The sequence below is a fragment of the Muntiacus reevesi genome, chromosome 18 (assembly GCF_963930625.1).
Source record: "Muntiacus reevesi chromosome 18, mMunRee1.1, whole genome shotgun sequence".
Classification (NCBI taxonomy): domain Eukaryota; kingdom Metazoa; phylum Chordata; class Mammalia; order Artiodactyla; family Cervidae; genus Muntiacus; species Muntiacus reevesi.
The window spans coordinates 19,461,896-19,485,549 of record NC_089266.1 but is presented as its reverse complement, the minus strand read 5'-3'; the positions used below and the strand labels follow the sequence as shown (position 1 = coordinate 19,485,549).

General features: G+C 45.9%; 1 protein-coding gene and 1 pseudogene across 1 annotated transcript; both read right to left on the bottom strand.

Moving 5' to 3' along the window:
• Positions 1-4,382: 4,382 nt before the first annotated feature.
• On the bottom strand, positions 4,383-4,467 carry LOC136150504 (small nucleolar RNA U3; annotated as a pseudogene).
• Positions 4,468-14,423: 9,956 nt separating this feature from the next.
• Positions 14,424-23,479, bottom strand: AARSD1 (alanyl-tRNA synthetase domain containing 1). Its single transcript, XM_065908549.1, has 12 exons — positions 23,321-23,479; positions 23,038-23,169; positions 21,193-21,352; positions 19,437-19,494; positions 18,884-19,040; positions 18,674-18,790; positions 18,315-18,445; positions 17,920-17,986; positions 17,654-17,745; positions 17,164-17,218; positions 15,976-16,070; positions 14,424-14,752 (listed from the first exon to the last, which is right to left on the bottom strand). Exons 1-12 carry the CDS (start codon positions 23,357-23,359, stop codon positions 14,617-14,619), a joined length of 1,239 nt encoding a protein of 412 aa, XP_065764621.1. The 5' UTR covers positions 23,360-23,479; the 3' UTR covers positions 14,424-14,616.
• Positions 23,480-23,654: the final 175 nt, after the last annotated feature.

Genomic DNA, 23,654 nt, shown 5'->3' with positions numbered 1-23,654 from the left:
GTAGGATCTTACTAATAGTTCCCTGACCAGGGATGGAACCCGAGTTCCCTGCATTGGAAGGTGGATTCTTAACCACTGGACCACCAGGGAAGTCCTGATAGTGATTATTTTAAATTGAAAGTCAGACTCTGGGCCTTTGTGCTTAAGATGCTTCAGTGGGTGGATGTCTTTCAGAGTAAGAGCTGCACTCCTCCTCCTGGGTTGGTGGCAGTGGGGGGAGCGGTGGGGGACAAAGGACCCTCATCTTGTTCCTCTGCTTCCCCTACAGCCTCCACTCCTGCCACCGTGGCTTCTTGAGGTCCCTGGAGCAGACCAGGCGCACTCTAGCCTGAGGGCTTGGCAAGAGCTCCTCCCCTGCCCCCATGCCCTACCCTCAGATACCCGCCTGCCTGATGCTCTCATCTCTGTCGAATCTTTGCTTGAATCTCATCTTCTCAACAAAGCCTTCCATGACCACCCGATTTAAAATTTCCATTCCATAACTTTCTCTCCCCGTTCTCACCCTCTGCATTCCCAATCCTCCTCTTTCCTGCTTCCTTTCTTTCCTTTTCTCTTACTGATTAGATTCATTGTTTCTGATGTGTCTGCATTACTAAAAGATAAGCTCTACTAGTGCAGGAACTGTTTTGTTCACTTGTGTATCCCAAGCATGTAGAATAATGCCTGGCACACAAAGGCACTCAATAAATACTTGTTGAAAATGCTCAGGGCTGACGCCATAGCAATTGGTAAATAATTTGAATATATCACCTAAAAAGATCCTGTGAAACTAGCCTATAAAAAGCAGTCAAAGGAAAAAGAAACAGCAAAGTGCATCAGGGAAAACTCATGTGGTTAGCAACTATTATAAATCCAAAATGATGGTTCACAAAATTAGAGCATCCGCCAGTCCCCCTGACCCCACTCCCACCCCGAATTACCTGGCTGAAAGGAGGCATGGCCTTCGTGGTCTAGAAAATAGAGCTCCTTCTGCTTCTTCGGTTCTCAGGATCATTTATAAACTATATTCTGTTTTATTTTCAGTCCATGACTTTCTTGAACAGTGTGTTTCTGTGATTCTTTTTTTTAGATGTTTTGAATCAGCTTTTGGAAGATTTCATGGTTCATTGTCATGTAAAGCAGCTTTTCTTTCCTTGCAGTTCTCAGTTTCATTTTCTTGCATCCTACGTTTTTCTCTTTCTTGAATTCTTCTCTTGTTTGGCTGGAGTTGATCCAACACACCAAAGCAAATATTGTTTGTTTGTTTCAGAAAGGGAACACAAGCGGTAACCTTTCTGAGTGCTTGTCTGTTGAACAGTATCCCCGTTTTGTTCATTTCTAGAATCTTGACAAGTTTATATTCCAGGTGATTACTGACGCCATCAGAGGCCAGTCTGCAGCCACAACTTTCCGCACACGTTACCCAAGCTCCCTCTGTATTCTCAGAGGCTCCTTTCTCACCGTGGCTGTGGAATCACATCAAAACTGTTGAAGCCAGCTCTCTAAGATGGATATATTCTGCACTTGTCAGAAGTAGTGAGCAAGTTGAGTGTGTGTCCATTAGGTTACATTATATTATGAGTTCCTTAGCCTATCTTGTCATAAAAGCCTGCTGGAAAGGATTTTATAAAAATAGGTCTTACAAAGCAAATTAGCTTAGAACAAAGATAACTGAAATAGCCAGAAATACAAAATGTTGCTGTTGTTTTTTGTCAATAATCAAGATGTGAAGGGGACTTCCTTGGTGATCCAGTGGCTAAGACTCTGCACTCCCAAAGCAGGGGGCCCGGGGTTGGACACTTGTCTGATCCCTGGTTGGGGAACTAGATCCCACATGCCACAACTAAGACCCAGTGCAACTAAATATATATATATATATATATATATATATATATATATATATATATATAAAGACATGAAAAGGGCTGTAGGAAGTCAAGAAGCTGACAAAAAAAATGAGTTAAAGATGCAGAGTTTCAGGAAGACTGAGAAAATTTGAGAGATAACCTGGAGGTAACATTCAAGCCTCAGCTTTTAAAAAGATGAAAAAAAAAGAAAAAATATTCCTTGTTGTCTTGCGGTAGCCCTTGATAGCATCAATATAGAGGAATTCAGGGGCGGGGGCACCGAGAAATGGGAACAACGGATGCTGTTTTCTTTTTTGTGTGTGTTTGTTACATAAATTAAGTCATTTATTATCGGCTAGCCATGTTTCAGATGGTGAAACTTCTACTGGCCTTGGTATATGCCTCCAGTCATCTCGTAACAGACGGGACTGTGACTGCAGACGTGGGCTTGGAGGCACCCACAGCTACCATTTTCATTCAGGAACCACAGTGCCACATCGCCACAACTCAGCTCTTCATCTCAGTTTCCTCTCCAAAAGGAGCAAGTGGGCTGGGTGTGCTGGTTGATGGTGATTTTCTTCACCATTCTTACCAGGGAGGCATCAAAACAAGTCCCATATTTACCGATGACTCAACTTCTTAGTGTGTTTAGCCTCGTCATTGCCAACTAAGGCTGAGCCCAGAGAGCCGGATGCTGTTTTCTGAATTAAGTTAGGATTCAGCACTATTCAGAATCTCTGGTCTTGGGGGAATCAAGGGCATAAAATATCAAGCATCAACTTTACCGGGGCTGTGCTGTGCTTAGTCGTTCAGTCGTGCCCAACTTTTTGCAACCCCATGGACTGCAGCCCACCAGGCTCCTCTGTCCGTGGGGATTCTCCAGGTAAGAATACTGGAGTGGGTTGCCATGCCTTCCTCCATGGGATCTTCCCAACCCAGGGATCGAACCCAGTTCTCCCACATTGCAGGCGGATTCTTTAGCAGCTGAGCCACCAGGGAAGCCCAGAGAAGGGTTAAAACTCCCCAAAACACAAATGACAGATTCTTTACAGAAGCCCACACCCTGTCTCTTGATTCCTTGTTGGCTTCTTGAGAACTGACTGCTCCATGTCCCACACACAAGATTTTCAGAAGCCACAGGGGACAAGATGTGAATCTGTCTGGCTGAATCCAGCCGGGGCCTCTGTCTTTTTCCTGGCGGAGGCCTGGGCAACCCTAGGCTCACAGCACCCTCTGCTGTCAAATTCCAGAAATGGTGCCTTGCTGTTGAGACCAAGACTACTAGAGGATTCTGATCTGGGGCGAGGAAGCAAATGACAAGAGCAGAAATTCAAAATTAGTTTTCATGCAAAACCTCAGGACGAGTTAATCTTTATGGTAACAAGCAGCAAAAACAGCCAAAGAAAGCGGGACAGCAGAACTTTTCCAGCAAGACGGCTTTTCAGTCTTTTCCAAAGCTGAATGGAAATCCCGGACTCACCCACACCAGGAGCCAAAAGAGGCCAAGCACACTTTTTCGAGCACCATTTGTAAAACACATAGAACGTTGTCTTCATAGAAATCGAGCCCAGAGTAACAGAAAGGAGGAGTCAGACAAGCTTAGTATTAAATGTAGGGAATTAGGGGCTTCTCTTTTGGACCCTGTAAGAATAAACTCCTGGCTTTCAGCACGATAATGTATATACCTGCCCTAACAGAGGTAAAATTAAAGGCTATGTGGCAACATTGTAATGGAAGGTTTTCACTTCTATTTATAGCTTGTTTATTTGATCCTTTTTCCTTGCCAAAAACACCAAACAGCCTTAAGATCCTTAAATGCCCCTGTCCTGAAATCACTTATTTAACCATAAGAGAGATGCTAGTTTGTAAAAGATATTGGATATATATATATGTATATGTGCTAAGTTGCTTCAGTTGTGTCTGACTCTTTGCAACCCTATGGAACGTAGCCCTCCAGGCTCCTCTGTCCCTGGGATTTTCCAAGTAAGAAATACTGGACTGGGTTTCTGTACCCTCCTCCAGGGGATCTTCCCAACCCAGGAATTGAACCTGTGTCTCTTACATCTCCTAAATTAGCAGGCAGTTTCTTTACCACGAGCCACCTGGAAAGCCCTATATATATATATATATATATATATATATATATATATATATATATATATATATATAATTTGTGTGCTCTTTTAAAGTATATTAATAATACTTATAGGCAAGCGTGCTAAGTCCCTTTAGTCATGTCTGACTCTGTACGACCCCATGGACAGAGGAGCCTGGTCAGCTATAGGCTCCTCTGTCCATAGGATTCTCCAGGCAAGAATACTGAGGTGGGTTGCCTTCTCTCCTCCAGGGGATCTTCCCAACCCAGGGATTGAACCTGAGTCTCTTATATCTCTTGCATTGGCAGGTGGATTCTTTACCACTAGTACTTATATAATTACTTACTAATATACTAGATATGATGCTGAGAGGCCATACTACATGGGGGGTAGGCAGATGGATTCAAGAGCCAGATTGTTGGTTCAACATTGTGCCATGCTGGTTACTAGCTGTGTGACCTCAGGCAAGCTCCTTATTTCTCTGTGCCTCTGTATCCTCATCTCTAGTAACAAACTATAGAAATGATCCCTGAAAGTATAGACTTTGTATCCTCATCTCTAAAGAGGATGACAATGCGCTCATCTCATGGAGTTGTTTTGATAATTAAACAAGTAATATTTATAAAGTGCTTAGAACCATGCCTGGCAGAACTGTATACATTTAATACCAACTGGTAATTGAAGCCAAGCTGGAATCAAGTTTGCCAGGAGAAATATCAATAACCTCAGATATGTAGATGACACCACTCTTATGGCAGAAAGTGAAGAGGAACTAAAAAGCCTCTTGATGAAAGTGAAAGAGGAGAGTGAAATAGTTGGCTTAAAGCTCAACATTCAGAAAACTAAGATCATGGCATCTGGTCCCATCACTTCATGGGAAGTAGATGGGGAAACAGTGGAAGCAGTGCCAGACTTTATTTTGGGGGGCTCCAAAATCACTGCAGATGGTGACTGCAACCATGAAATTAAAAGACGCTTACTCCTTGGAAGGAAAGTTATGACCAACCTAGATAGCATATTAAAAAGCAGAGACATTACTTTGCCAACAAAGTTTTGTCCAGTCAAGGTTTTTCCAGTGGTCATGTGTGGATGTGAGAGTTGGACTGTGAAGAAAGCTGAGCGCCAAAGAATTGATGCTTTTGAACTGTGGTATTGGAGAAGACTCTTGAGAGTCCCTTGGACTGCAAGGAGATCCAACCAGTCTATCCTAAAGGAGATCAGTCCTGGGTGTTCATTGGAAGGACTGATGCTGAAGCTGAAACTCCAATACTTTGGCCACCTCGTGCAAAGAGTTGACTCGTTGGAAAAGACCCTGATGCTGGGAGGGATTGGGGGCAGGAGGAGAAGGCGACGACAGAGGAGGAGATGGCTGGATGGCATCACCAACTCGATGGACATGAGTTTGAGTAAACTCCAGGAGTTGGTGATGAACAGGGAGGCCTGGTGTGCTGCGATTCATGGGGTCGCAAAGAGTCTGACACGACTGAGCGACTGAACTGAACTGAACTGAAACAATAATAAAATAAAACTTACACAGTGGCACTGAAGTCTGCCTTTCACTATTTTTTAAATATTTGTGTATTTTTAAAAATTTTGCTGCATAGGATCTTCGATCTTCATTGAGATAGGCAGGATCTTGAGTTGCAGCATATGGGATCTAGTTCCCTGACCAGGAATTGAACCCCAGACCCCTCCCTTGAGAATACAGAGTCTTAGCTACTGGACCACCAGGATGTCCCCGGCCTTGCACTATTTTGGAATTGCAATTAGCAGGGGGGTTTTGTCAAGTGTAACTTCCTTGTATTCATGAGATCTTTTTCAGACTATGTTTTTATCACCCTCTTTTTGCTGGGGTGTAACAAAGCATTTACCTTCTGTTAGTGGGGAGGGAGGGGAGCCTCTGGGGACCAGAAGAAATGGCCTAGAAGTGGTGGGAGAGACTCATTTGGATGAAGAGCAACACAAGCTTCATGTCTTATTCTTTGCTTCCTTCTTATAACAGCCACATAAAAGATACCAAAGTATGTGTGACTCTGATGAATCCATCAGCCTCTTTAAGACGCTGGTCATCTTCTGGGGCTGAGGACAGTTTGAAGTCCAGAATTTCATATAAAGAAGGAGCTTAGCAGTGACCCTCTGGTTGCAAGGGAAACCAACTGAGTTGTCTTAGAACAAAATAGCTTGGGGAATTCCCTGGTGGTCTAGTGGTTAGGGCTCAGGTGCTTTCACAGCCAAGGACCTGGGTTCAATCCCTGATCAGGGAACTAAGATCCCACAAGACACACGGCACAGCCCCCCAAAAAACAAAAGAAATCTAGTTTTCTTTGCCTATTAAGTGCTCTGCTGTATTGAAATGGCCTGGATGCTGGTGCCCAGGTAAGACTCTATTCTCCCCCAAGCCTTTGTTGTCACTGCTACAACACTCCTTGCTTCCCTCCCCACCATTTTTCTCTCTTCTTCACCCTGCTCTTCTCCTCTTTGACTTAACAGAATGTATAATTTTACATTTATTTCTTCTCTCCTTTAAAAAGCTGTTGAGAACAGTGATCACAGCTGTATTATCGACTAGTGTGGCCCAGTTCCTAGAACAGTGTCTGGCACTCGCTACACTCTCAGTAAGTATCTATTAAATACATGAACAAATGAATTCTTGGATTGTTTATTATATGTCCAAACCAACAATAACAACAAGGAACTTCCGTTGGGGGTCCAATGGCTAGGATCCCATGCTCCCAATACAGGGGGCCTGGGTTTGACCCCTGGTCAGGGAACTAGATCTGCATGCCGCAACCAAGAGCTCTCATGTCACAAGTGAAAGATCCTAGATGCCGCAATGAAGGTCAAAGATCCTGAGTGCCACAACTAAGACCCAGCATGACCAAATAAATAAATATTAAACAACAACAACAAAAACGAGTTGGGCCTCCCTGGTAGCTCAGCTCGTAAAGAATCCGCCTGCAATGCAGGAGAACCTGGTTCAATCCCTGGGTCGGGAAGATCCCCTGGAGAAGGGATAAGCTACCCACTCCAGTATTCTTGGGCTTCCCTGGTGACTCAGCTGGTAAAGAATCCCCCTGCAATGCGGGACCCTGGTTTTGATGACTGGGTTGGGAAGATCCCCTGGAAAAGGGAACAGCTTACCCACTCCAGTATTTTCGCCTGGAGAATTTCATGGACTATGAATGATCCATGGGGTTGCAAAGAGTCAGATATGACTGAGCGACTTTCACTTTCAAACAACAACAACAAAAACAAGTCAGGCGACATGGAAGAAAGAGGGAATTTTATTTTCACAGAGGGAAGGTTTGATTCTGAAACACTTGGCTTCGAGGTTGGTGTTTGAGGATGAGCAGGGATGTTTACAGGGGCCTTGGCTGCAGGTGGCTTCTGCAGGGAGCTCAGAGAAGGGCTCAGCAGAAGACAGAGAAGGCTCTCACTGTTGGTGCCTCTTCTGCCCTGGACCCAGGCTCAGGTCAGCTTACCAAGACCCGCTCTTTTTCCTTGACCTTGAGAGCCAGGCGCTCTTGCCAGCAGTTGTCTGCACAGAAGGTACAGACCTTTCTGGGGAAAAAAAAAAAGAAGAAAATGTCTGTATCACTCGTTCCCAAATAACCCTAGTTGCCCTCCGTCAAGGGCTCTTTAGTCATAGCTTGGATCCAATTCAGGAAAGGAATGGGCGACGTAGAAGCTTTCTGCATGAGTGTTTCATTAGGGTATGTCGAGCTGCCTGTTTCCCAGCAGGGCCTTGAAGTTTATTTAAGTTCTTATGAAGGGAAAGACCTGGCATTCTAGCATAGCTTGGCCGACTCTCTGGTTTCCACTCAGGACAACAGGGTGGGGTGCAGCTATAGGACATTTAGGCTGTCTGCTGCTCTGTGTCTGACTTTCATCTGATGTCTTTCGTCTTTCGTACTAAAATCTGATCCAGCACCTAAACGTGCACTCATAATTACAAAGGCGACCCTCACCCGGGTGTGAGCCGCAACATCTGTGTCTTCAGAAATCTCTGGGTACTTGAGTCATAAAACCTTCTGAGCCCAGAGGGAGCCCCTTCTCACTATTTCTATGCTGCAAAAGTGGATTCTAGGGACTTCCCTGATGGTCCAGTGGTTAAGACTTTGCCTTCCAATGCAGGGGGTGCGGGTTGGGTTTGATCCCTGGTTAGGAAGCTAATTCCACAGGCCTCATGGCCAAAAAAACCAAAACATAAAACAGAAACAATATTGTAACAAATTTAAGAAGACTTTAAAAATGGTCCACATGAAAAAAAAAAAAAAGTGGATTCTAACAATGTTCCAGAATATACAATCTATGTGTATGTATGGGTACCTAAAACTCTACCACATTTTATGCTAATTAATACCTATTATTCTCTTTTAATGTTACTCTAATAAATATAAACTCACTCTGCTGGAGAAGGGAATGGCAACCCATTCCAGGGTTCTTGCCTGGAGAATCCCAGGGATGGGGGAGCCTGGTGGGCTGCCGTCTATGGGGTCACACAGAGTTGGACACGACTGAAGCGACTTAGCAGCAGACTTAGCAGTAGAAGGGTTATAGTGAGAGGATTAGAAAGAAAATCTCTGCTGAGAAAAAGAGCCATAAAGAAAAGCTGCCTCTCACAGGTCTTATTACGTATGGGCTGAGGGAGAACATTTTTTTACTTGATGAATTCCTAAGTACAAATCTGCCCACACTGGGTTTGCTGTTTACATTAATTTGTGTGGTCTAGGAAAGCTTGTGCCAAATGTTTCTAGCTCAATAATGCCCCAGGGCATCTGGTAGAAGCGAAGACAAATCCTCACTAGAAAAATGTACCTTCAATTCAGGTTTTGCCATGTTCATTTCTAATATTAAATATATATGAATGTGTGTGTGTTACTGATTTGTTAATAGCTCTTCTGATGAGTATTATGGAACTTCATTATCCAAGCAGCTCAATGTATCATTAGTGCTAAAGTTGAATTCCTTTCAGAATTCAATAATTGACAGCCTTGTTGCTCAGGTATATAGTCCTGAATTTTCCTGCTCCGTGGTTTGTAAAGGCATTATATGATGTTCAATAAACTCCCTTATTTGTGAAAAAATAAAATAAACTCACTCTGCTTGATTTTCTGGTAAACCTCACAAAAGATAACCTATCCCTTCCCTTGAATACAAACTGTTCCTCTCCCTGGGGTGTTGGATTAGGGCCCCTCTGACAGGCATGAATGACATCACTGGTTCCAAAACTGCTGCTTTATTTTCCCTTCTTTCATACAACTAGTTAGTGTTTTCATGCAAGTTGCTCAAATGTTGATGCACTTTCCTAATTATTTCTTTCTGAGGACATAGTGTTTATATCCCCACTTGCAGGTCAAGAAATTGAAGGTCAAAGAGAGTATCAGCAGGGAAACCAGACACCCTGGGTTTTGCCAGAGACCATCCTGGTTTGTGGGGGCTTCCCAGGTGGCACTAGTGGTAAAGAACCTGCCTGCCAATGCAGGAGACGCCAGAGATGCAGGTTTGATCCCTGTGTTGGGAAGATCCCCTGGAGTAGGAAATGGCAACCCACTTCAGTATCCATGCCTGCAGAATCCCGTGAACAGAGGAGACTGATGGATTATGGTTCATAGGGTTGCAAATAACTTAGCGACTTAGCACGCAGGCACGCATCCTGGATGGTGACTGTGGCTCTGGAGAGGTGTGTAGAGCAACCCTTTTACTCTTAGAAAGACACAAGTTTGGGGACTTCCCTGGTGGTCCAGTGGCTAAGGCTCTGTGCTCCCAATGAAGGGGGCCCAGGTTCAATTCCTGGTCAGGGAACTGGATCCCACGTGTGGCAACTAAGGGTTTGCATGCCGAAGCTAAAGATGCCCCATGACGCAACCAAGGCCCAGCACAGTCAAATAAATAATTTTTCTTAGTTCCTTAAAAAAACAGTACCCAACTGTTTTTTAAAATGATATGGATAGTAAATGATATGGTCTAGTCTACATGATCAGAACTCACCTGAGTGGTGGCAAGCAGGGGTAGCCCCCAGTCCACTGCTCCTTTTAGTATGCCCCAAGGAAATAGAAATATAAAGGGATAGAGGGAGATGACACACACAAGAAAATGAACTCACTTGGGAATTCCCTGTGGACCAATGGTTAGGACTCTGCACTTCCATTGCAGGGGCCCTGGGTTCAATCCCTGGTCAGGGAACTAGGATCCCAACAAGCCACACAGCCAAGCAAAACAAGACAAAATGATTCCACTTGGGTCTCTGCTCAAGGGAATCCTGCCTGAGTCCTTCTAAAAGTAAGGAGCCTTCTGTGAAGCAAATAATATGCCCCCATCTCTCATCAAAGATTCCATTTTGTACTGCATAACTTTTACACTATGTTTAAAAAAAAAATGACACTCATTTAGCTGAGAAAAGCAAGATGCAGAGGGGTGTACAGTGTATTTCAAAAGAGGAAAGATCTATATCCATCTATTAAAAAAAATACTACCAGATGATAGGCAAGAAATTAGTAGTTATCTCTAGCAGGGAAAATTGGGCAGGGGCAGGGTTGGAGACAGACTTTTTAAAAATACATTTTGAGGGCTTTCCTCGTGATCCGTGTGGAGTCTCCACACATCCCATGCAGGGTACATAGGTTCAATCCCTGGTCAGGGAACTAAGACCCTACATGACACATAGTGAGACCAAAAAAAAAAATTTTTTAAGGCCTTTCATGCCCCTATGCAGCCTACTGATGCAACAACAATGCCCAAATTTTGCCTCAGAAACTCAAACTTCTCTTCCTTCTGGCCACCTCCCTGCAGCCTGCCTCTCCCACTCCTCTGCCTCCTGGCTCCAGCTGAAGTCTCAGGCTCCGGACTCTGGCCCCTGACAAGTAGGCTGTCTTGTGGCTTTCAGTCTTACCAGACAAACTTTCTTTCGTTTGGGGAGAAAACTAATTGGATACCGTCATTCTCTACTTAGGGGCTCTTAAAACATGGAAAAATGCTATTCCCCACCAGAGCTAAATCTACCCTGAACTTTCTAGAGGTGTATCACACACACATGTAAGCACAGAGCCTCATCAGGAGACTCAGGATTGAACCATAAGTTTGATTTGAAGGACCAGCACAGACACCATAATTGAGTGCCCTGTGATGGAAAAACATGGGTGGTTGGGGGAGGGATTTGTTTATGCTTTGAAATGGAATGGCACATCAAAAAATTTCTTGTTGGACTTCCTTTGTGGTTCAGTGGATAAAACTCTTGTGCTTTCAAGGCAGGAAACACAGGTTTGATCCCTGGTTAGGGAACTAAGCTCAGTGGTAAAGAATCCACCTGCAATGCAAGAGAAGCAGGAGATGCAAGTTCGATCCCTGGGTCAGGAAGATCCCCTGGAGGAAGTATTCTTGCCTGGGGAATCCCCATGGACAGAGGAACTTGGCAGGCTACAGTCCATAGGGTCCCAAAGAGTCAGACAGGACTGAAGCGACTTAGCATACACACTCAATAGCTTCCAAAATGGTGCCCTGTGGCTCCATAGGAACCCCTCAGGGACCTCCTGAGTGCCTTCAAAACTCCATGCCTCCACTTCCTTTTCTTTTTTTTCCCACTTCCTTTTCCAACCAGATCAACACAACTTTCGTTCATTTCTGAAATGGGCTTCTATATGTAAGGCTCATGAAGAAAAGCTTCCTTTATTTAAACTAAAGACAAAAGTCTAGAAGCCACTGCACTAGGTAACCACTCAGTTCCTTCCAGAAAAATTCAATGAAGCCATGCTCCCTGCCTCTGTCTCTAGCAAAACAGTAGCAGAATTTCTTCATGTGGGAATTTCACTTGAATAAACTCCTGGTGAGAACAAGAAGATGGACATCTAATCTGAAGCTATTTGTTGATAGCTGCTGGGTTCAAGGGAAGATCCCCTGGAGGAGGGCATGGTAATCCACTCCAGTATTCTTGCCTAGAGAATCCCAAGGACAGAGGAGCCCGGCGGGCTAGTCTATGGATGGCAAAGAGTTGGACACGACTGAAGCGACTTAGCATGCACACACGCACGCTGGGTTCGGAGGAAGCTTCCCTTGGGCCCAATCATAGCTCTAATATAACTAGGAAAGCACATGAGGTGCCTGCACCCAAATCCACCCACAGCAGCCCCACCCAGGCATGCGGTTCACCTGGGGGTGGCAGAAGGCCAACTGCTCCTACTGTTACAATCAATCCTTGATTTGCAGGTAAAGAGGAACAGACCATTAGGTGATCAAAAATGACCTGTTGCTAGATCACCTCTGGGAATCCATTAAGTGCTTTTTAAAAAATTTTGGCTATGCTGAATCTTTATTGCTACACTCAGGCTCTCCCTAGTCGCAGTAAGTGGGCTTCTCATTGTATTGGCTTCTCTTATTGCAGAGCATGGGCTCTCGAGTGCATGGCCCAGAAGTTGTGCTCATGGGCTTAGTTGCCCCTCGGCATGTATAATCTTCCTGAACCAGGGATCAAACCTGTGTGCCCTGCATTGGCAGGTGGATTCTTAACCACTGGACCACCAGGGAAGTCCCACAAAGTGCTTTCTTGAGCACGTACTGCCATTTTACCAGTGAGGAAAGTGAAGGTTGAAAATGCAAGGTAACTTTCCTAAGTGAGTAAATGACAGAATCAAATTTTTTTTTTTTTTAGTTGTATTCTTAAATTGTGAAATAACCCCATGGAATAAAACATAAATGCAGGCCACAATGCAAAACTATTACGCAAAGTGAAGTGTAAGTCGCTCAGTCAAGTCTGACTCTGTGACTGTATTGTGCATGGAATTCTCCAGGCCAGAACACTGGAGTGGGTAGCCTTTCCCCTCTCCAGGGGATATTGCCAACCCAGGAATTGAACCCAGGTCTCCCGCATTGCAGGCGGATTCTTTATCAGCTGAGCCACCATTAATAAGCAAAAGCCTATGTAAATGCCACCCAAGTCAAAAAACAGAATGTTGCCAGCATTCAAGAAACCACTCTCCCACCCACCCCCACCTTGGGTCTCTGCTCCGTCCTGCTTCACTCCCTCCCCAGAGGTAAATGCTGTCCTGACTTTAAATCATTTTCTTGCTTTTCTTTATAATTTAACCACCTGCAGGTGCACAAAGCCAGGATTTCTACTCAGGTCTGTGAAAATCCAAAGTCTATGCTCTTAACCTCAAGATAACGTTTCAATAATGATCCTTAAAGTCTTAGAGCCTTAAAGTCTCACTTGTTTCTTATTAACAATGACCCCAGGGGTACTCTTTTGCCCCCTTCTGATGCCTATGTCAGAAGCTTTCTCTATCTCCTTTATACTTTAATAAAATTTTATTACACAAAAGCTCTGAGCGATCCAGCCTCGTCTCTGGCCCCGAATTGAATTCATCTCCTCCGGAGGCCAAGAATCCCGCGTCTTATCCTTCAACAACAACCTTTCATCTCGGGGGCTCGTCCGGGATACTTCTGCACAAGATGGGCCTGATAATCTATGTGAGCCTACTTCTGCTGACTCCAGAAATCCTGAGTCTGCCGTTTGATCCTCAAGACAATGCCTTCCTGTCCTGGGCTCACTCCTATGCTGCATTCCACAATCGGTCTAACTGCTGGGTCTGTGGACCACTCCCTTCTTCATCAGTGGGAGGCTTTCTGTGGTGGACATCTCCACTTCAAGGAAAGGACTTTCTCCAAGTCTGCAAATGCCTTCAACAATCGCATGTGCTGCCTCTTCCTAAACTGATGACACCTAACAACCTTAAGATGGACTGATGTAACTATGGACATAATGTGACTTTTCATTTTGATTTTAACTTGGTTTAATGACTATTTTGCCTTACGTCAGTAACTGTATAATGGAGTTTTCTAACCATCTAAAAGCTTTTAATTTACAAAAAAAAAAAAAATGACCCCAGCTTTCTCTGGGTTAGTTTTGCCTGGTATCTCTTTCTATCCTTTTCCTGCCTCAGTAGCAGACTTAGAACATCTTTCTACAAATATTTTTGTGGACTCTTAACCTATTTACAGTCATTGATAGTTTTTAATTCTGAAACACAAGACTAGGGGAAAAGTAAGAGAAAACAAGGAGATGTGAGTTACCTCCTAAGCCAAGCCTCCAGCTTGACTCCTATCTCCTCGGGCAGCTGCATTTCTCTACAAGGAAAGACTGCAGCTGGATTTAGATACATTCATACACTTCATCAACATAACACTCACGGGAAGGATATGCGTAACAGGAGCCGAATAAGAAAGCTGTTTAAGACGCAAAGACTTAACAGACTTGTGGTTGCCACAGGGGGGGGGTGGGGGGAGGCGGAGGATTGGGAGGTTGGGATTAGCAGATGCAAACTATTATATATAGAACAGATAAAGAGCAAAGTCCTACTGTGTAGCGTAGAGAACTATATTCAGTATCCTGTGACAATCCATAATGGAAAAGACTATGAAAAAGAATGTATAGCTTGTATAACTGAATCACTCTGATATATAGCAGAAATTAACACAACACTGAAAATTAACTATACTTGAATAAATTAAAAAAAAAAAGCAAGCTGTTTATTCACAAAGATGCTGACTACATAAGCACACTGCATAAATTCGTCACTTGTCATATAAACATACATGGTACCACAATCATTTCAAGTCAAACTATTTTATTGTCCAAGAGATTCCTTCTGTGGTCTCAGGAGGCCCGCTGCCATCGGAGGACCAGTGGGGCACCCGAGTCCTCACTCCTCTGCGCTCTGCGTGCTGACGAAGTCCTGGAGAAGCGCCTGCACCTCTGCCCGCCGGCTCATCTTGGTGGCCTTGCCCTGAAAGCGGCCTTTCTTCCCAGCGCCCTTGCCTTCCAGCACCTCAGCCACCCTGGGGAGCAGAGGGATGGTCAGGGAGGGTCTCTGAGGGGAGAGTCACGGGAAAAACCAGGCCAGCCCTGAAGCTTTCCTCGCGGGCTGAGGGGGAGGGAGAGAAAAAGTAGAAGGCTTCTAGAAATAGCTGTACGTGAGCACAAAGATACACGCAGCATGTTGATAAGAGTGAGTAACTAGAAACAACGGAAGTGCCTAGAAATGGGCTAAATTGCGGCAACCTCCAGGGAGCAGGGCAAGCATAATTAAGGGTAAAGAGCTGTAGACACAAAGGCCTGTGGGAACAGCAGTGAGTGAAGCAACTGGGGCTGAGTGAGAAGGGAGGGCCCGCGGCACTGGCTGAGTCTACGGTGTCTGAAGAGGCGGCCGGCACTCACTTCCTCACAGATGCTGCCCTGTAGGAATGTGGACACAGAAATGCCAGAGCATGCCTTTTCCCACCCCCACCATTTTTTGAAAAGCTAGAACTCTATACATTTTTAAGAAAAAATCTCCTAATTTTAAAAGGTAGCAACTAATTTTGAAAATTTAAAATAAATTAAAAAAAAATAGTACACAGGTCAAACCAGTCTATAGGCCTCACCTGGCTGTCAGGAACCTCTGCTCTAAACACTTCTGTTTTCCTTTATGTTTTACAACAAACATGTATTCATCAGAGCCCATCAAGGACTTCAAAAACCCTAAATGCCACAAAGAACATGACATACTCCACTTCCATAGCTTTAAAATAAGAAAATACAAAAAATAAAAGTCCAACACAATTCTAACTTTTCTATAATAACTACATCAATGCCTTTTTTGATTCAGTTTCAAAATCCTAATTTTTTCCCCCAAGTTTGCCTCTATCTTGTGGATGCCTTAAGCACCTGTTTCATCTGCCTAAGGAGAATCCAAAACCTATATTCAAGCATCACTTATGAATCTCAATTTCTAAAAGAAAAAACACAAAGTACATTAGATTTGGAGACAAAAAGTCCTGGGCTTGAGTCTCAGTTCTCCCACTTTAACCGTGAGATCTGAAGCACAGGACGTGCTGTCCCTCGTATAGCAAAGTGCAAATGATGGTGGTGATCATTATTTCTGCTCAGTCAACCTCACACGGCTGTGACGTGATCAACGTAAGATGCAGACACCGTGGCCCTTTGCCTTCATCAAGGGCTGTGTTAGCAGGTTAGGTTTACAGGCTCTCCCACCCGCACATAGCTGTCCACAGTTAATCACCTGGGCCCCAGGGTCTCCACGGCCTCAGCTGGTCCTGCCAGTAAGAAGAGTCCAGCACCTTTCTCATCCCCCACAGTTAAGAAGAGGAGGGTCTCCTAGGATGGAAGACAAGAAGATAAGCCCTGATACTTAAAGACATGCAGTCAATCCCCTCTAAACTGCACTCTTTTCAGCCTCAAGGACACATTTTTATCACACTGCAATATATATCAACACACTGTACATCTTAAGACAATGTGATATGTTGACTGTACTTTAAAGAAAAACAGCTTTTCCCTCTAAACCACAAGTGATGTTCCTGATGAATGATAAGACAGCCCCTCCACTCTGGGGCCCATAAGGGACAAGAAACTTTGAAAATGGCTTTAGGAACTCAGGTTGAACATTAAGTAGGGGGCAGAAGGCTGCTGACCATGATCAAAGATAAAATGCCTTTCATGATCTGACTCCTGCCAACCTCTGGAGCCTGGCCACCCCACTGCCCTCCTACACTGTGCCTGCCACTGCCTAAACCTCCATGTTTCCCTCAGCCAGGCCGCCCTGGCTCCTGTGTCTGCCGACTCCTAAGCAGTCTTCTAGGCCCCTCCCCTGAAGCCTCCTCAGCCTGACAGAGAATGCACTCCTCTCACTCTAGCATCAACCACCCTAAATTACAAAGATCAGCATACATAGCTATCTTCCCAAATAAAAGTGAGCTCCTTGAGAATCTGCACTCTCTACACAGAATTATGAAGAGGGATGTACACACTGCTTGGCCCAGAGTGACTATTTCAAAGAGTATTTTTGGAGTAAAGGCAAGAGAGAGACCTGGAAAACACTAAACTCTCGACAGTCAGGACTGAGAGGAACACCTGAGGCCAGAGGCAAAGGTCAACAGAAGGGATGGCCTTCTAAGGACCAAGCCAACTCCCATATTTCTGAAATCAGGCCCTTGGCACACATAAATATGGGTGGTATGGAGGAATTCCAGTTCTGATAAAAGGAGCTCCAAAGCTGGTAAATGTCACAGTCCCAGAAAGGTCAATACCACTGAGCAAGTCTGACACCTAAAACAAAGCCTGGCTCACGGTTAGTGTTGAGAAAATGGCATTGAATGAATTTCTGTTTCCTATTCTCCACATGTTCATGAGGAAGACCCCTTGCAAGGTCTCCAACTAGGGTGGACAAAGAACCTCACGCTCCTCTTACCTCTGGCCCAATCTCATTGGCGATGATATTCATGAACTCAGAATCACCATCCTTCCTAAAACAAAGGGCACAGACGTGAGACCCAGGCTGCAAATGGAGCAGGGAAACTGCAGGAAGCCCAGCTCTTCCTACTGGCCTCCCTGCTGCCTTTCCTGCAAAGTGCCAAAGAAAGAGGGCAAACGGAGGGCCAGCCCGACGTCCTCGGCCTGCGCACGTTACAATAAGCTTTGCTTTACGTTGTTTCTATTTCCCTTAAACAGGACTCTCCCAGGTAAGTGGAGAATTGTTAGATGGTGAAGGATGTGAGGCAAGGTGCTAAGAAAGTTACATGTGAAGATGTTCATATCAAAGCCAGGAAACCTGGAAGGTAACACATTACTTAGGGTCTTCTCAGTCTTGAGAATACCACGGGGGTGACCCGCCTCCCACTCCTGCACTCTACGCCGGGAAGAGGCTGAGCCCGAAGCCCAGCACCCCCGGCCTGTCTCACCTGTGTAATGCGATCACACCTCCATACTCCGGGCTGTTCCTAAGGCTGTGGGCAATGTGCACAGCCAGGTCTCTGAGCAGATTCAGGTTGTTCTGAAATGGACACTGTCACTCAGTCATCCGGGGGGGAAAGGGTAACCAGAGGGAGCACCGTCTTCCTCTGCCCCTCACTGCTGCCACACTGCACATCCGGTCAGGTGAGGGGCTGAGTCTGGGAGCCTGTTCAGGCAGAGCCCACGCCCTTTCCACCCTCCATGGATAAATCACCTTCTGCAGGAGCTTGCTAGAATTCTGCAGCTTCTTCACTGCTTCCACGTGGTCCTCTGCTCCACACCTGCAAGAGAAAGGTTCGTGGAGGCCTCCCCAGTTTCCCAACTGCTTCTGGTGTTGGGCGTAAATCAACAATGCCCCTCTTGATGGTGTGTCTCCCTCCAGATGGGACTCGGGGACATTTTGATGGGGCCTCAGAGGGTTGGGGGGGAGAGGATATAAAGGAAGAAACCATTCTGTGTGCATCTGGCTAACTACCCAAAGCGCTGTAGCATTTACGACCACATCTCACCTCCCAGAGATAAGAGTATTCTGTCTCCTGTACGGGTGGGGGGGCTACACTCTGGCTGCCCAGGAGCTGAGAGTCGAGCCCAGGAAGGGGGCGTACGTACTTCAGCAGAGCCGTGAGCGCCTTCTCAGTGCCGTGACTCCTCTCCATCCACTTCAGCACCCGGTTCCCAGCCAGGAAGATCAGGTTGGTTTTGTTCTTTTTCCCCTTCTCAGTGCCCAGAATTTTAATGACCTACATGAGGCAAGAACGTAACACACACACATATACATGGGTAAGCCATAGCAGGTGCTGAACCCGAGGGGAAGAGAGACCAAGACCTCCCCAAACAGCTCAGGAGCAATAATGGAGTGACTTCGCTCAGGACCCCTCAGGTGTCCCCTCCATCACTCCCAGCCCTGCTCTGATTCCCCACCCCTTACACCCTCTCTCCCACCCATTCAAAAGCCCTCTCTCACCTACCTGAAGGTCACTGAGATTGCTCACGTGAGTCCCACAACACATGTTGGAATCGACGCTCTTGATGGTAACAACTCGAATAGGCCCAGCGTGATCATCCGGCAAACCTCGGCCCCTCACCTGGAACGTGAGGAGGAGAGGGCTGTCTGAATTTTGATGAGGAGCCCTCGGGTGGGCACTCTGCAAAAGACACCCCGCTGGCTCTCCCCTCACCTGCTCCACCTCTGGATCATCCAGGCTCAGTTCTCGCACGTTTACTGGCAGCCGATCTCGGATTTTTTCATTGACACTCTGCTCGATGGCAGCTACTTGCTCTGCAGTCACAGAGGGGCTGTCCAGCTCAATGACACTCCGGAGTCGCCCCAACTCCCTGCCAGAAGTAGAGTGGTCACAGGATGCTGACGGGGACGATGAACAGTATAAGGAAGAGTTTATCGTTTACAGAGCATGTTCAAATAAATGCTGTTATTGAAGCCTCACAGAAATGTCGCAAGGCAGGGACTGTCACTTCCATTTTACAGGTGAAGGGGTTAATATTAAGGAACATGATCAAGGTCATGCAGCTGGGATTCACCCTCTAGGGTCACTGGGCTCCAAATTCTATGTTCACTCCTAAGCAAAGGCAGATGCTTCTCAGGGGGAAACAAAGTCATCCACCACCCCATCTTCACAGGGACCAGGTGAGCAAAGCAGATTTTTATTTTCCTGCCCCTCACCCATGAGGAGCTGGCAGTCAGGGACCCATGCTGGACAGTCCCCTGCTCACCATGATGTTGTCTTCAGCCCAAAAAGATCATCAGCAACTGCGGTGATGAGATGCTGCCCTGAACAGAGAGAGCAGACAGGAGACGAGTGAGGAGCCCAGTCAGTCACCCAATCCCCACGTCAATGTCATCCCAGAAATTCTGCTGAAGACCTGCTGGACACTGAGTAATACTCTCGAGAGATACTTTATTGAAAATCCTCAGGAGAATTCTGCAAGAAGCTTTATGATGCCATTTCATGAATGAGGAAATCGAGGCCTAGAGAGATCAAATAAATGACTTGCCAAGGCAATGTACCTCATCAGAGGCAGGATTTGAACTCAAGTTCTCATTGAGCCACATCCATTCATTTGACAAAAAGAAAATCTTTTAGGTATGTTTTTTGTTTCGAATTTTTGTTTTTTCCTGGCCTTACCGCACAACTTACAAGATCTCTCAGTTTCCCAACCAGGAACTGAACCTGGGTCACGGCTGTAAACCTGGAACTCTCACCAGTAGGCCACCAGGGAACTCCCCATTTGACAGAAATTTATCAAGTGCCTACACATACAAGGCACAGGGCTTGGTACTAGAGCTATGGTGCTATCCCTGATCGATGACAGTGAGGAGGAGGAAAACAAGCAAGAGGAAGAGAAGGGCCAATTGTGAAAGCAAAGGGAACAAGACAGCCAAAGGCCTTGAAGGAGGAAACAAACAGGGTATATTAAAGAAATCAAGAGAAGGCCAGGATGCGGAGAGTGGGAAGCAGGGGCACTGGATGAGGCTGGAGCAGTAGAAAAGCAGCAGCCCAGGCAGGTCTTACAGCCCATGACAAGATGTTTGAGCTACAGGCAGCCTCTGAAAAGCTTGAAGGCTGGGAGTGGCTTGATCGGATTTTCAGTTTTAGATTATTCTGGCTGCTTTGTGGAGAATGGGCTGCAAAGTAGCAAGACTGAATGTGGGGAGACTAGCCAAGAGACTATTACAGAGGGCTGGGGAGAGATGGCAAGAGGTGGGACAAGGACAGCGGCGTTGACAGTGGAAGTGGGCAGAGAAGTATTGAGAAAATAAACTGTCAGGATGCAGACTGACTGGTTATCCCTAAAGTGGGGTCTGAACAGACTACCAGGATTCAAGCGACACGGTGGATGCTGATGCCAAGCACTGAACATAAGACGTGAGCGGAAAACCAGATCAAGGGGAGGGGGTGGTTTTTCAATTCCATTTTGGACATTTTGAGTTTAAGAAGGCTATGAGACATATCCAGAGGAAGATATCCAGTGGGAGTTAGTAGTACTTAAATACAGCAGTTATTCTAATACTTTAACTGCTCATCTTGGAGGGTTTTTTTGACTGTGCTATCTTCGTTGCTCTGCGTGTACTGTTTCTAGTTGTGATGAGCAGGGGCTACTTTCATTGTGGTGCCCAGGCTTATTCACTGCGACAGCTTGTCCTGTTGCAAAGCACAGGATCTAACATATGTGAGCTTCAGCAGTTGCAGCACAGGGTTCAGTTGCTGTGGCACATGTAGAATCTTCTGGACCAGGGACTGAACCTATTTCCCCTGCATTGGCAGGCAGACTCTCAACCACTGGACCACCAGGGAAGTCCTGCTCATTTTGCTTTTATAACATTTATCACATCTTGCCAGAATCCTGATTCTGAATACGTCTGTCTCTTCTAAAAGGTTAGCTCCTGGAGAACCCACACATCTCAATCATCTTGACATTCCCAAACAGCAACTGCCCCTGCTAGAGGTGTCCCATCCCACCCATCTACCTGAATGCTGCTGCATGTGGTCAAACCTCCGATCCCAGTCCACCCGGACTTGAACCTCAGTCCCAGGGGTCAGGGGTGTCTGGGTGAAATGATCAGCCTGGGTGCCCCGGCGAGTCACTCTCAGCACAGAGATGTCATTGATTGTACCACGGTCATCAGGCTGAGTAAAGAAATAAAGATAATCAGTGGTGGCAGGCAGGGCTCACCTAACTCCTGGAATCAAAGACTCTCCAGGGCAAGTATGTGAAAAACACACCCAGAATTTGAGATTCTCTAAGGGAGAAAGGCAATGCCAAGTGAGGTGGTTCATTTTGCTCCAGGAAGGGACTATCTGTCCTCTTCACTCTGAACACCTATATATTTTGGTCTTTAGAACAGAATAACAGAATTAAACGTTGTAACTATAGCAAGGAAACTTTTAGTAAAACGCAGAGAGACTTAATTCTCACTCTCATTGCTTGGTTTAGATTCTTCTCTTTCAATAGTTTCTAAAATGATCTGAACTTTTCTCCCTTCTTCCATTCTATCTTCTTCACTGCTACTAGGATTAAACTATAAAAATATGAAGTATTACAAAATACAACTGCTTACAAGATACTGTGACCGCCCAAGAATACAATGTAAATAAGACATGATCCCTCAAGCAAATGAAGAGTCTGGAAAAGATACAGACATGCCAACGGTAAGACATGGTCCCTCATGCAACTGAAGAGTCTGTATAAGATACAGACATGCCAACAGGCAATTGCAAAATGACCTACAGCCTGCTACAGTTCAAAAAAATACATTGTTCTAGAGAAGCTCAAAAGAAAGGGTCCTAACAATCTTGGAAAATCAGGGAAAACTTCCTGGAAGGGGTGGTATATAAAATGAGACTTACTATGGATACTGGACGTCACAGGTTTTCCTTCAGCAGATCAGAAAACCTCTACACTGGCCACTTAGAACGTTCTCTCACATAATTTCCTTGCCTAAGTACTTCCATGGCTCACCACAGCTTCCTGAATGAAGTTCAGACACCTTAACACATCCTTCAAAGCCCACTTAGCTTTCCAAAGCCATCTCCGGCCTGTCATCAACATGTACCATAAGCTCCAACTATATGGGACTGTTTGCAGTTAACCAGACTTGTCAAATTCTTTCAGGCTTCCCTGCCTTCGACTGTGCTACTCTCTCTGCTGGGAAAGCTTCTCCCACAATGCCCACCTTGGAGGTGAGTATCCTCCTTTCTCAAGTTCTCACTGGATCTTGTCCCTACCCCATCACAGTATTGATGTCTGCCCTCTCTTGGGCTCCTTCAGAGGAAACTTTTCCCTCTGTGCTAAATATGCTAATGGAATTCCGACCTCAGGTCCTTTGCACTTATTCCCCTTCCCTGGAAATAATTCCCCTCCCCCACCAGCATCACCAGATGACAGGAACAGCTTAACACCCACTTCCCTTAGTTCTTGACTAAAGTAACTTGTCCCCTACCTAGGAGATCATCCCATCACTCTCTTTCCCTCAAACTTTAATTTTCTTCATAGAACTTATCTGAGCTGGTATACTATTTATCTAGTCACCGTTTTGTCTGTTTCCTCCAACAAATACACTATGTAGGCAGAAACACTTTCTCCTTCAACCTTTATCCTCAGAGCCTGGAACAGTACCAAAGAGGATGTGTTAGGGCTGGATAAGTATCTGTTGATAAATATCTGTTGAGTGAACAAATGAGCTGAATTGAACTAATTTCCAACTGTATTCATTACAGCTGAGACTGAGAGACAAGAGACATTTCCCACCGGGTGAGAAAGAAATTGAGGGCTTCCTGAGAAGGGAGGGAGGGGATCGAGATGGGCCTGGTACCTGTCCCCCGCCCTCGGGGAAAAGCAGCGTGTCTTCCAGTACCACTTGGAAACCACTCAGCACTTCCTTCTTGCCGTTGCTTCCTTCGGTGTGCAGCTCCGCGGGACGGCAGGAGACCACAGTGGTTGTGAACTGGGTGGAGACGGATGCAAAAGTAAGCCCCGACCCCAACCCTCAGCGCACCGGACTGAATCCAGCTCGGCGCCCCCTCCACGCAGCGCCCCCACGCCGCGCACCGCCGCACCCGCTCAGAGCAGCAGGTTTCCCGCCCCGCAGGCCGCACCTCTCTGGCGTAGCTGTCCCGCTGACACAGAAACGCCATCGCTGCTGTCTCCCAGGACGCGGGGATGCGCGCTCACTGAAATGCCCGGCGGCGGACGGAGAGCAAAGCGGGACTATCTTCACTCCGGGCGCGTCTCTGCGCAGGTGCAGCAGGGCAAAGAACGGGATGCGGTTTGAACATATTTATTCAAAACGCGACGTGCAGGCTCTCGGAATTGTTTAGCGACTATTTGTGGAAAGGACCAGAAAAAAAAAAAAAAGACAAAACTGCGGCTTGAACTTGTCGAAGCACTTCGTTTGGCCCCTTTGGACCTCAGGGAGGGACATAATTCAGC

What these genes read in the sequence shown, in the direction of transcription:
- AARSD1 (XM_065908549.1), bottom strand. Translation starts at nt 23,359, where the DNA reads ATGGCGTTTCTGTGTCAGCGGGACAGCTACGCCAGAGAG. An exon ending in CCAATGAGATTGGGCCAGAG is followed by an intron (nt 16,071 to 17,163) that starts GTAAGAGGAGCG and finishes CTTCCATCCTAG; the next exon opens with GAGACCCTCCTCTTCTTAAC. An exon ending in GTGGAGACCCTGGGGCCCAG is followed by an intron (nt 14,753 to 15,975) that starts GTGATTAACTGT and finishes TCTGCTCCCCAG; the next exon opens with GGTGGCTGAGGTGCTGGAAG.